Source organism: Neofelis nebulosa, chromosome 13, assembly GCF_028018385.1.
Source record: "Neofelis nebulosa isolate mNeoNeb1 chromosome 13, mNeoNeb1.pri, whole genome shotgun sequence".
NCBI lineage: Eukaryota > Metazoa > Chordata > Mammalia > Carnivora > Felidae > Neofelis > Neofelis nebulosa.
The window spans coordinates 47,559,572-47,572,756 of record NC_080794.1 but is presented as its reverse complement, the minus strand read 5'-3'; the positions used below and the strand labels follow the sequence as shown (position 1 = coordinate 47,572,756).

Here is a 13,185-nt window from a genome sequence, read left to right as displayed (position 1 = left end):
GATTTATCCAAGAAAGGTAAAGTTGGTTCAACATATGTAAATCAGTCAATGTCATACACCACATTAAGAGAATGAGGGCCAAAAAATTATCTCAATACTCACAGAAATAGTATTTGACAAAACCTAACACCCTTTCATGATAAAAACACTCAACAAAATATGATTAGAAGTTCCTCAACCTGATAAAGACTGTGAAAAAGCAGAGCTAACATCATACATAACAGTGAAAGGCTGAATGCTTTATCCTTAATATTAGAAAGGCACAAATGTTTGCTCTCACCAGTCCTATTCAACACTGCATTGTAGGTTCTAGCCATAGAAATTATGCAGGAGGAAAAAAAAAAAAAAAAGAAAGTACCTAGATGGAAAGAAAAATATCTATCTCTGATGACATGATCTTATACAGAGAGAATCCTAAGGAACTAAGGATTCAGGGGGTTATATGAACCATATACATGAACACTGGAGACAGTCAGGATTGTAGCAAAGCTTACAATGAAGAGGGAAAATGAGCCAATGGCCAAGATTTTGTGAGGCAGGGGTAGGGACCAATAAGGAGGGGTTGATACAGCCAAATGCTCTAAGTCTCAAAGTAATAACAGTGAAGAATACTTTATTTAGAAACAAATGAGGAGTGAAGACAAAGACCCCACTTCTAAACAGTAAAGTACTAGAGTGACTGGAAAATAAGAATCCTTCATATAAAAACACTACTAGGGAATTAGTACATTTAGGAAAGAGTTAGATTTCAGTTACAATCAGAATGTGAGCAAAGAGGTCAAGAATGTGAGTTGGTTAGGATGTGAAAGAATTCCATATAGCATAGTGGAAGGTGTAGGCAAAGAAGGAGGTTGGGGAGAAACAGTAGTGAAAGCTTAGGCCAGATAAGGAGAGGAGAGCATAGTATTATGAAAAAAAAAAAACATAAAGGAAACTGGTCAGTGGTTCTGAACCACTGAATTGCAGATAAGACAATTCCTATAATTACAGTCCCCTGCAAAACAGATTAAGGCATAATTAAAAAAAAAAAAAGACAATGAGGAGAATTAAAGGAAAGACAGGAAAAGGAATCCTCAAGAAGTTATGGAATGGTAGAGACACTTTTACACATGTAATGTTAAAAAGGCCCTGGGGTTAGGTACATCCAAACTTTTTCAAATCAAGGCATAGAGAGAAAATAATAGTTTTAAGATATGCTGGAGAGTCAGGCTTGTCTTGAGTGAGGTTTCTCTCTTTACCACCCATCTCCTAACGAGCTCTATGGGATCTAGATGTCCCAAACCCACACAGCCACTCTAAAACCTGGAGGGATCAATAAACTATAACTATTTATGACAAACCAGGGTGCCCACTTCTTGGGAAGTTCTGTGCTAAATGAGTCAAATTAGCAACCCCCAAGAATATGGTGCATTTCTCTCTCCTCCCTGAGAATCACCAGTGTGGATGATCCACAAATCACTACTCCCTCCAAATACACTGTATAAAAGGCATCTGTGGTCATATGTTTTGGGAAATGGCTACATATTCTTTTACCACATTTTGCAAAATCATAGTACTGTATTTATATATTTAAGGTGCTGTGGAGCAAACTATTTTTTAAAAAACTTTAATTTATTCATTTCCTACTGATCATTTGATCAGAGAATCGCTTTTCTATGCCTATTAATATCCAGGAATATTGTTTTTGGAAAACGATATCTTTTCTGAAAGATGACTAATCAGCCTCAGTTTGATCATTCCCAGGGACACAGATTACTACTTCCATCCAGGTAATTCATTCCATTTGGGACAGTCTGATTAATAATCCCATTTCAAGCTAAAATTTGCCATCTCTTACCTTAAAATAAAGAATTTTGCCTTTAGAGTTAGAGATCACATCTATCCATTCCTACAAATGACCCAGAAACAAACTCATAGTAGTTCTCTGAAAATGCCACATTACTCACACATAGTTTTACACATGTTATTTTTTCCATATGAACACTCATCTTTCTCCTATAGAAACCACTCCTCTGCAATCTCTATAGTCAATAGTACCAGTTCAATAGTAACTTCCTTTTACACACAACTCCCTAGACAAAAACCAGTTGCTACATGCTTCTGGAATCCTATATAAATCACTTTCTTAAAGCAACCATCATCCTTGTACTGCACAAATACTATTATAACAAATACAAATATTATAACTGCCTACATACCGTCTCTCCCACAGACTCAACATCTAGGAAGTTTTTACTAACTAAACTTTGTATGGGATGGAGGAGGCACAGGAACCTTCTACATAACCAATAACTAACTGCAATGACTCCAACTAAGCTCATGTACTGCATAATGGTTTTTACCATCCCCAAAACAATGCTCCAAGAAGCCATTACCAATCCACAGCTATCACCTCTCACACTCTCTCCAAATTCATCCCCAGCTTGAGAATTTAGCACAGAATTCAACATAGGTTCTTGATGAATATTTATTAAATGGATGAATAAATCTTATCAGAAGTATAAGCAATGGTTCCCATTTTAGTTAGGCTTCTAAATTTTCATAAGATGGCCTTAACTTTACCTTCTTTTAAACGAACCATCAAAGATGAGGGAAGCATAATCTTACCAACCATGACTGTCTTTACATCATATTCTTGCCTGACAATAATAACTCTCCAATGTCCATTCCTTATCAAAAGCCTAGCTATAAGAAACAACAGCCAAAATAATGCCTGGAAAGATACATACTGCATGCATTCTTCTAGATCTTCTAAATTTTATCCTTGCATTTAATCATACCAACAGAAGAATCTTTGGTTAAACTTCATTATTTCATGACCCACTGAAGAACTCCCTTTTCTCACTTGGTCTAGACTTATTTGCAGCTTACAATGAAGAACATAAGTAAGAAAGGGACTTAAGGAATTTGTCATTACTTTTACTTTGGGAAGCTGTCTGAGACCTGTCCTCTATATCACAAGGTACTTCCCTTATAAGAACTCATGCAAAGCAACTTCTTTCAGGTTTGTGTCTCACGAAAGCAAGTCAATTCAGGAGAAATGCATCCTTTATCTTATGTATACTGTAAATCTTGCAATGGATAAAGTTATGTTCTTTGCTTTTGCTGCCTTCTTTTTTTAAATTTTTTAATGTTTATTTATTTTGAGAGAGAGAGACAAGAGCGTGAGCAGGGGAGGGGCAGAGAGACAGGGAGACACAGAATCAGAAGCAGGCCCCAGGCTCTGAGCCATCAGCATAGAGCCCAACGTGGTGCTCAAACCAACAAGGGAGATCATGACCTGAGCTGAAGTCGGATGCTCAACTGACTGAGCCACCCAAGTGCTCCAGCTTTTGCTGCTTCTTAAAGCCAAATTTTTTTTGTTCAAGAACTATATGGGGCCATACATTTTCCTTCCATAGTTTCTTCACCCAATTTTACTATCTGTATTGTAAATGCACCCCAAAATGATCTCAAATCCCTAGTGGAATGAGATGGGAAAGTGAAAAGAGAAAAAATAATAACTACCATCACTGGGTGTCTACCGTAAACCATATACTGCTCAAAGCACTTTTGTGCCTAATCCTTGAACACTGAGAGAAAGGTATTAACTGTTTTACAGATGATAAACTGGAGTGGAGAAGGTTTAAATAAATTACCTAAACTCACAAAGCTAATTTGTGTCAGGCCAGAGTTTGATCCCAGGTTTGACTGACTACAAAAGCCGTATTATATATAAACTCTGATCAAATTAAAGATTATACTATGCTTCAAAAAGAAAAAGAATTTTAGCATTGTACAGTATCTTCCTCTGCTTCTAACAGTACTTGAGGAATTTTTAAGTTTTAATTTATTATATAAGCAAAAGTAACAAATCACTTGGCACTAACTTTAAACATTATTTTTAAAATAATTAACTTAAAATTTTCAACATTTAATCATTCCCAAATGAGAAATAGAAAATAACATCAAACAAAGTCCAAATAGCAGACATTAAGTAAAATATTTTTATATACAGTAAAGCGAATGAAAGAATTAAGACATATTATTCCAATTAGTACCACATATAACTTGAAATATTTTTTGGTGCCTCTAAAAACCAGATTAAAAAATAGTTTTTGGGGCAGGGGGAAATTATGATTCAAAATTAATCAAAAGATAGGAAATGTAATCTAAATTAGACTCACCTGCTCAAGTCACTTTTTCCATGGTGATGATAGTGGTCAGGATGGCTGAGATGATAATGCTCCTGTCCACTCCACCTCTGGGGTGGCCTTTTCCAAAATCCTTCCTGAGACTGCCGAACATTTCTGTCTGACCGGTCAAAACGGTTCATATTGTCACACTCCACTAGATAGATTCAAAAGCAAAACACTATAAACATGTACACATTCTGTAAAAGTTAACTACTTATGACTTGATAATTAAATGCTGCTGAGAATATAAAAATGATATTCTAAAAATACCAGCCATTTATATTATCTAACCACAAAATCAAGATTTCCAGAAGAAAAATAACCAGTTCTTTTGATGAAAACTTTATAGTATTCAAATTGAAGTACATTATAAAACTTTCGTATCACAGGCAGTTAAGTAACAGTGTTTTCAAACAAGCATATTATCCTTGTTATCAACATTATACATTTTAAACACCAGTAATCAGTTTTAAGAGGTTTTTCATCATTATCACTGGCTGGTTCTGACTTCAGAATGAAAATGGTCAGACAAAGTAAATTTCTAGTAGAGAATTCGTTCTCAAAAATGAATGCCACAATTAACTTTCACTGGTTTCAAGAAGCACAAATTAAGTTTTTATCACAAATGAATAGTATTTTTTTTTAATTAGCTCACAATTTTAGAAAGTAAGACACTTCAATCTGCCTACAGTAGAGATTGTTCAAAAAGTCTAAAATGCCACTGAAAACAAAGCCAGCACTTTGCAGCAACAAATAGCACACTCCCTGAAATCCAGATGCCAAAAAACACGAAAAGAATCTCCTTGAAATACCCCAAGCTTCTCCTTCACTTACCCAAAACACTTTTTCCTCACATATCTGAGCACTCACTAGAAGAGTTACTTTGTACAAGGGAGACATTGTGTCGCCGGCTGCCTACTCAGACATAGTTGCATACAAGGCACTGACAAACAGGCCTTCCTTCCTGCTCAACTCCCAGCCCTCCCTGTGGGAAGCAAGCCCAGTTTGCCCTGTGACTCCATCTTCGCTCAGTGGTTACATAGCTACTGAGTTAGGACTGTTACTAAAAATATAACTGAACACTAACCCAAGCCAGGCGCTGGAAAGGTTTCTCTAGGCTGCAAATTATTACATGAGAAAGTTCAAATCCTGAATACTCAGAATTACTTCATAAAGAAGCTGTAGAAATCAATGGAATCCCCAATTTTAAAAAACTCATTCTTTAAATGATTATTTTCACTTAACTCAAACTTGAATTTGAAATATGGAAAGTGTTTCATTACAGTATACCAGATAAAAACAAACTTTCCCACTCCAAAATAAGTAGTTAAAATAAAGTATAGATGTTCAATTCTCATACACACTAAATTTACTGTTAACATATTTCTTCTAAATGCATAATAATTTTGTACAACTTTTTAAAAGACTTTGAAATTTTGTTTATAATGGTTAGAAAAATCAATTTGGGGGAAAACTACATACTTTATAGTTTAAAAAAATTTTAAGAAAAAATTTGTGAAAGAAGCCTTACATTTGAAATTATTTCAAACAATTTCTTGTCATTTTATTGATATAAATTACAATCTACTTTTTTAAGTTCAATTATAGAAAACCTGACAATTAGATAAATAAAGGCATTGGCGACCATTATAATTAAAAAATCAGGAGTAGAAAATGAGATCAGAAAGGAAAAATTAATTTAAAAATAATCCTAAAAAGGCTCAAAACTGATTTTAGTTCACATTTGTATTATACTCTGAGACTCAGTTAAGCTCATCAAGAATTTCTACATGGCATTAAAATGTTACTTCAGTTGCAGCAATTCTATATAGCTGAGGGATAATCTGTATCTATTTTTAAATGCCCTGAATTCATACTTAATTCAGGCAGATAAAATTCCACTTACTCCCCAAACAAGAAATTCTGTCATAATAAGAACCTGATATGTAATTAGGATATCATCAACAGTGTGCACACAGAGTAACAAGAAGCCAAGGAACGAAGCAAACAGGTGAGGAGATGGTGTTAAATACTGTGGGAAATTAAAATGTATAAAATTGATATGCTGCTTTTGTGTCTACTAAAGAGGTTCTTGGTTCAACACACAGACTACAAATGAAAGAACCTTCATTGAAACAAGAACTCAACACAGGCACAATGGCAAATAAACACTGGAAACAAATCTTTGCCACAACCATAAAAGAGTATTGGTAGAAACTGAGACAGAAGGGCCTAAATTCTCAGATAAATGACTGCTCCAAGACTCTAAGATCCTGCTTATACAGCTGCCCCCTGAACAATGTGTTAGAGGTGCAGGACCCCCTGCACAGTCAAAAATCCATGCATAACTTTTGATTCCCCAAAAACTAAACTACTAATAGCCTATGGTGCATCAGAAGCCTTACCAATAGCACAGTCAATTAACACATATTTTGTACATTATATGCATTATATACTGTATTCTTACAATACAGTAAGCTAGAAAAAATAAAATGTAAATAAGAAAATCTTAGAAAAAATACATTTACAGTACTGCACTGTATCGAAAAAAGAAAGTTATTAAGAAAATCATAAGGAAGATAAACACATTTGTAGTACTGTACTATTTTTATTGAAAAAACCCACATATAAATGAGCCTGTGCATTTCAAACCTGTGTTGTTCAAGGGTCAACTGTACTCCCATCTGAGGCACTCGTCATGGGAGTTTATATACTTTATTTGTTTATATACTTTAAAATGTTACTAAGAAGATAATGTGAAATAATATTAGTGATGGTTTCTTAGAGAAGATTAGAGATTCTGACAGAATGAAAGAAATAATATAGCAAAGGAAATGGAAAGCAAAAAAAATTATAAGATGGAGATAAATCAAAACCACTTCCATAGTCAATGAGGGAACAGGACCCAAAGAAACAAAATAAATCTCTCTGAACATGAAATACCATAGGGTATGATGAGGTAAACCGAAAGGTATCCAACTTTGAAAAATTTTAATCCAGTATGGCAATCACAACTATCCTACACACCAGATTTCACCGTAACTCTGAATTGAGGCCTAGAAAATTAAAAAAGGCCTTGTGAAAGGGGGTTTCCAGCTCCAGAAGTAAAAGGCAGAAGATTTTAGTTCTTTTACTGTGAGTAGGAGCCAGGTAACATCAGGACCTTTACCCTTTGGAGAGGGAAAGAGGATCTAATATAGATAGCTAAATGAAACATATGGGACGTGGGGATGCCTAGCTCAACTACTCATCATACTCATTTCTTCTGATTTTATAAAAGGAACAAAATATAACACCAAAAGCAACCTAGATTATTTCTCTGATTACTTAAAGTCATAATGGATGACACAAATAGTATTTGTACCTGTGAGTAACAACTGGCTATGAAGATGGCAGGAAGAAATTACACATTACAAAGGCTAGAAAGAATGTGCTTTGCAGGAGGTTTTACAATCTGATCAGAAAAGCTCTGAATCTGAAAGAAGAAAAGCTCATGTAAAAAAAAAAGTCATGAACCTTGTTATTACTAAACACAATTACTACTGAAAAAGAAAGATAAATCTCCAGAAGAAAATATGGTAATTGGAAAGTGATCAAGGACAATACTCTAGAACTCATATGACTATATCTTTTAGGAAATATAACACGGAATAAGTGCAATTTAATAGGCACCATAACTCGGTGGAGTGGGGTTCAGGAAGTAATTAGAAAGGCATCTTTTTCGGGGCGCCTGGGTGGCTCAGTCGGTTAAGCGTCCGACTTCGGCTCAGGTCATGATCTCACAGTTCATGGGTTCGAGCCCCGCGTCAGGCTCTGTGCTGACAGCTCAGAGCCTGGAGCCTGTTTCGGATTCTGTGTCTCCTTCTCTCTGTGACCCTCCCCCGTTCATGCTCTGTCTCTCTCTGTCTCAAAAATAAATAAACATTAAAAAAAAAAATTTTTTTTAAATAAATAAATAAATAAATAAAAAAGAAAGGCATCTTTTTCAACAGAGAAAAGTTTAAAAACAGAAGCACACGGAACAAGATATACACTATGGGAATGTCACAAACCTGAGGATTTATACTATATAACTGTGCCAAATGCTAGGCTTTAATCTGTAGACAATGTGTGACCATCAGATGTTCCAGAGCGAAATAATAAAGCAACACGATTGTGTTTTTGATACAACCTGAACAGTTAATTTAAGAAACACTTTAGGGGGCGCCTGGGTGGCTCAGTCAGTTGGGCATCCGACTTCGGCTCAGGTCATGATCTCACAGTTTGTGAGTTCGAGCCCCGTGTCAGGCTCTGTGCTGACAGCTCAGAGCCTGGAGCCTGCTTCGGATTCTGTGTCTCCCCCTCTCTCTGCCCCCTCCCCTGCTCACACTCTATGTCTCTCTGTCTCTCAATAATAAATAAATGTTGGGGCGCCTGGGTGGCTCAGTCGGTTAAGCGGCCGACTTCGGCTCAGGTCATGATCTCGCGGTCCGTGAGTTCAAGTCCCGCGTCGGGCTCTGTGCTGACAGCTCAGAGCCTGGAGCCTGTTTCAGATTCTGTGTCTCCCTCTCTCTGACCCTCCCCCGTTCATGCTCTGTCTCTCTCTGTCTCAAAAATAAATAAACGTTAAAAAAAAAAATTTTATAAAATAATAAAAAATAATAATAATAATAAATAAATGTTAAAAAATAAAAAAAAAAAAAAGAAACACTTTTGAACAAAAAAAAAGCATGTCTCAAATACTCAGTGGTCTGCCAAAAGAAAGTCAGATCCAAATTGTTTCCTTAAGAGATTCCTTGATGAAGGTAAAATAAAAATGCAAAACAATTAAAACAATTCTTTTAGATCCTTCCTAACTGCAACTGAAACCTAAAGTCCTTTCTCATTTTATTCCTCTTCTCTCATTCTATGCTCCTCCTCTGACCCATCTCTCCCTTGACCTGTTTCCCTACCCTGAAGCTGGCCAGAAACCTCAAAGGCTCAACACCTCTTAAAGTTAAATCTCCTTCAGAAGAGGGAAAATCCCATAAGGCTGATTTTAAACCAGGTCAGGTCTCTAAGCTGAAAGTCATGGCTGGATGTTTTCTAAAGTCTAAAAAAGATTGGGAGAAATTTGCAGAGGAATTTAGAAAAGTTTTAGAATTGATAATCTAGGGCTCCTAGATCTATTACCCACTAGTTCATACATTAAAGGGAACCCCAGTTGCAAAAATAGAATGGAAAAGACACAGCGTGAAAAATCTGAAAGTCACATGATTTAAGAACCCATGACTGTATAGAAAACAGTTTTCATTGACTCTCTTAGGATCTGAAAATTAAACTGACAAGACAGATTAATGGAAGGAAAGCATACAAATGTATTTAATATAATATGTGACACGGCAGGCTTCAGAAGGAAAGACAGACCCAAAGAAACAGGTCTGTGTTGATGTAGAGTGGACAGTCATGGAGGAATATGACAGTTAAAGAGTATGAGGTAACTGTAGTAAACTGGGGGAAACTTGGACAAGTCCTATTTGTTAGGATTCTTCTTGGCATCCCTAGAATTAAGAATGGTGCCTTTTCTCTGGTACAGGGGAGCACCTCTCACATGAAGGTTTTATGACCTGTTTCAGGGAAGGAGGATGAGGGGCAGAAATGGGGAGAGAGACTTCCCTGCCTCTGCCATTTACTCAAACTCCTTGGGCTTAAAATGTTCAGTATGCCAAGGTGCCATATTTTGGGGTACTGTGTAACTGAACTCCATCAAGTACACAGAAAACCAGAAGAGGTTACAAGAGGCCTTGCAGAGGTTGTCAACAGTCTTCTCTGTGAACACAGATTGGGCTCTGATTCAATTCTGTAAGGAAATAAAGGATAAATCCACTGCCGACTTCAAGAATAGACTAACACCTTTAGACAGCATTTGGAGATAGTTTCTGAAAGAGATACAACCCAGTCTCTCTTCTTACTTTCTGTGAAAAAAAGGCAGAAATAGGATAAGTATAGCCTCATTGCCAGGCATCTAATGCTTAGAAAGAGCCCTGGAAAAAAGCAGAATAAGACTCGGAATAAAATTATGTCCTTCATATATAACAACTAGATGCTTCCACCACAGCCAACTAAACACTAGAGGAAGAAGTCTCTTAGTACACTTATAGATACTATTAACAGCAGGGCATTGGAAAAACAAGTATCCTACATCACCTAAGATATAAAAGAGGAAAAATAAAATGGGTGATTAATCAAAGTGTTCTGAAGGGAAAATCAAGTACCCAATTTCCAGTTTTACCCTTGAACTCAAAAGATAATTTTCTCTAAATATTAAAAGAAAATCTTGCAGATGTTTTATTGCTACAGGCACTACAATATCAACCTACTATTGTTATATCATCTCCCCCTCAATGTCACCAAAAAACTCAGGTGTGGATATTTCCAATACCTCTCAGGTCCCAAATCCTAGCCCATAACTATCCAAGAAACACTGGACCAACAAGCATTCTTCCTCCTCTGTGTTATCACATATGACACCTAATAGGTCATGATTTACTACACAAGTGTAATTGCCAGATAAATATTTTCCTCATGGCCTCTTCCTTGAAATCCCAGAAGATCCCTTATTCATAATACAGTAATAGCAAGCTTGTGTCCAAAATCAAACCCAAAGTAAAGATCTCAACAAGGTCTCAATTTTTTTTTTTTTTTTTGGTAAAAATTCCACTGATATTGGCAGAATTAGCGATGCTGAACTCACCAGGCTTCAGAGTGACCCATTCATACATGCAAATTCATACACCCAAATCTGCATAACAGCCACAAAACCCAGAAGCTAAAGGTAATAAAAATCAATAGTCAAAAGTATATTAGAAGACTCCTTTATACCTTATACCAGTCCTTATAACATTCCTATCCTCTTCCCAATCAAAAAAACTCAGGTGGGTGGGTATAGTCATCCAGGAACTCAGAACTATAAAGAGAACAGTTATTCCTTAATACCTAGGAGTACCAAATGGAATACTATTTTATGTTTAGTGCCTTTGAAGGCTACATATTTTAGACCTATATTCTGTTTCTTCAGTGTTCCGTTAGCTCAAAACAGTCAATACCTGTTTGCCATCTCCTAGAAAATCTACAATATGAGATGTTATACCTCAGAAGTTCCCTCCTACTTTTCACAAGTCCCCAACCCAAGACCTCAAAGACTTTAAATTTCCCTGTGATTCTAATTTTACCTAATATGAAGATAACTTTGTTGTCCTCTAAAGATGAAGGAGGCTCTAAGACTGATTCCTTTAGCTCAGAGAGGATATAAAGTTTTCAAAGAAAAGTTGTTAAAATTCTGTCAAAAAATGCATTATCTAGGATGTGATTTACTCCAAGGAAGTATATCACTCACTCCTCGCAACAAGCCTTTAAAACTTCACATGAAATCTCCTGGATCATTGTCTCAGTTCTCCCCCATAATTTTCAATGGTTTGTCAAGACCCTAAGAGATATTACATGCACATTTCTGCTCGGCCTGTTGTCCTTCTGCCATGTGCCACAAGAGCAACCTGCTCCAGGTAATCCTGGTCTTGAAGAAACAAGGAGTAGACACGAACTCAGTCCCACAGTCTGAGCTGTCCCAGCTAATCCATGAATAAGGAAAACAAATGTTTATTTTGAAAGTCACCAAAATTCTGAGATTGTTACACAGCATCCTGGGAGCATGGGGGGGGGGGGGGGAGGAGTCTGAACAATGTGACAACTGTGAGCTCCTAGTGCCCTCAATAGCACCATATCCCTGTACTTTTCTAGCATCACATATAAAAAGGACTTCACCACCGTGTTTGGTTCATCTCTGGCCTCTGGGAGGCCTGAGAGACTATGCAAATGTTGACTGACAGGGAATCCACAGATCTTCTGGAGCCATTCCTCCATCCAGAAGGAGTATTCCCATTTCAACCCTTGCCCCAGGAGCTTTCTTAGGCTCATCTCTGATTCTAGATCAGACCTTAAGATAGAAAATCCTAAGATATTAAGTCAGTGGGAGGAAGAGTACCCAGGCCTCTCTTGCATATGGATTGTCTAAATCCTCACATTAGCAGTTGGGATCCAGAGAGGAAGAGTGTGGATTTGAGAGTAAAAAAGGTGGAATGATTCATCTGGAAGGTCACCATTTGCCCACAATTAATCTTTCTAAAATTTTCAGAATTGATGTTTTAAAAACATTTACCAACTTAATGAGTTTTACCGCTGTTTCACGAGGCAAATGATATGTTTCTCTAAATGTATTTCTTCTTAAAATTAAAATGAAACTAAAGGGAAAAAAGCTAGATATGTACACAAGGAAAAAAAGGACAAATCCTATCTACCACTTAGTTCATGGTATATACATACAATTTTACTGGATCATACAGAATTATACCTAAGATGTACAAAATCAGGTTTCAAAGAATAAAATAAATTTGCAAATTAATCAATCTATTTAACATCACTTAAGAATGATTCTCAGTCTGAAAAGTCTTCCTCCATTGGGATTAGGAAGTCCGTATATAACAAATATTAAATTGGCCAAAGTCAAGCAGCTCAACTACATATCTGGAAGTTGAATATTGTTCCTACTTACCATTTTCAAGAGGTGCATCCTCAGGCAGGTCCACATCAAGCATAAGGTCATCATCCTCAAGGTCACATGATTCAAGATTATTCAGAATATCCTGTGAATAAAAGCAATAAAAAAATGCTATAACCTAGCTCAAAAAATGTATGTCATCATTAGTTTGGGAAACAACACTCTCTGATAGTCTGAATTTACTCAGTGTTTGTGTTGTAAAAATAAATTTTTTAAATAAAATCTAATAAAAAAGATTTAACTGGTTTACTTGTGAAGCTATTTGTAATATCCTTCTCTTACTCTTCCTCCCACCAATAATTTTTTTTTCAACGTTTTTGTTTTTGTTTTTTATTTTTGGGACAGAGAGACAGAGCATGAACGGGGGAGGGGCAGAGAGAGAGGGAGACACAGAATCTGAAGCAGGCTCCAGGCTCTGAGCTGTCAGCACAGAGCCCG

General features: G+C 36.4%; 1 protein-coding gene across 10 annotated transcripts in view; it reads right to left on the bottom strand.

Annotated features, from left to right (window-relative positions):
• CCSER2 (coiled-coil serine rich protein 2) overlaps positions 1-13,185 on the bottom strand; it is a 192,344-nt gene that overhangs the window by 83,546 nt on the left and 95,613 nt on the right. For 9 of the 10 annotated variants that reach the window (XR_009252355.1, XM_058696886.1, XM_058696887.1 and 6 more), the window contains 2 exons: positions 12,742-12,832; positions 4,167-4,329 (listed from right to left, as the gene is read on the bottom strand). Coding sequence is in view for 9 of the 10 variants with exons in the window: in XM_058696886.1 (XP_058552869.1) it covers positions 4,167-4,329; positions 12,742-12,832 (254 nt within the window). In the remaining variant the exon portion in view is untranslated. Of the gene's footprint in view, positions 1-4,166; positions 4,330-5,009; positions 5,143-12,741; positions 12,833-13,185 lie in introns of those variants that run through there. The other variant, XM_058696894.1, reaches the window with a different exon arrangement.